The sequence below is a fragment of the Pteropus alecto genome, unplaced genomic scaffold, assembly GCF_000325575.1.
Source record: "Pteropus alecto unplaced genomic scaffold, ASM32557v1 scaffold89, whole genome shotgun sequence".
Classification (NCBI taxonomy): domain Eukaryota; kingdom Metazoa; phylum Chordata; class Mammalia; order Chiroptera; family Pteropodidae; genus Pteropus; species Pteropus alecto.
The window spans coordinates 1712317-1712935 of NW_006443130.1; the positions used below are offsets into that span (position 1 = coordinate 1712317).

At 68.8% G+C, this 619-nt stretch overlaps 1 protein-coding gene across 1 annotated transcript in view; it reads left to right on the plus strand.

Moving 5' to 3' along the window:
• TCF25 (transcription factor 25) overlaps positions 1–619 on the plus strand; it is an 18591-nt gene extending 17972 nt beyond the window's left edge. Inside the window, 2 exon segments of the mRNA XM_006923430.3 lie at positions 24–96; positions 365–619. Of these exon segments, the coding sequence (XP_006923492.1) occupies positions 24–96; positions 365–523 (232 nt within the window). The 3' untranslated portion in view covers positions 524–619.

The following is a 619-nucleotide window of genomic DNA, read 5'->3' on the forward strand; positions in this document are numbered from 1 at the left end:
GACCTCGCTGGCTTCTCTTTCAGGCTGAGTCCCGTCAGCCACGGAAACACAATTGCTCTCTTCTTCCGGTCTCTGCTGCCGAATTACACCGCGGAGGTACGTGGGCCGGCCGGGGGCGGGGCGCCTTCCTGCGTGGACGTCTAGCACTGCAGCCGCGTGGGCACCCCGCCTGCCTCGGAGCTGGGCCGTGCCGCCTGGGCCAGGCCGCCAGCTCAGACACACAAGGGCCCCCTTGCCTCGGTGCGGCCACGGACCCCGCTGGCAGCCTGGCCTGTCAGACACATGGACGTGGGCCCCAGGGAAGCTGGGGGGCTGGGCCCGCGTCCCAGGAGAGGCCCTGCTCAGACAAGCCTCATTGCCACAGGGGGAGAGGCCAGAGGACGGTGCGGCCGAGGGCCTGAACCACAACCAGGGCCTGAACAGGCTGATGCTGGCCGTGCGGGACATGATGGCCAACTTCCACTTCCGTGACCTGGAGGCCCCACACGAGGAGCCCCCCGAGGGCGATGGGGAGTGGGACTGAGCCAGCGTCACGCGGAGCCCAGCGCGGTGCAGCTGTGCCCTGCTCTGTCTGGTCGGCATCGGCCGTCCCCTGAAGTAGAATTGCTGACCTGCCGTC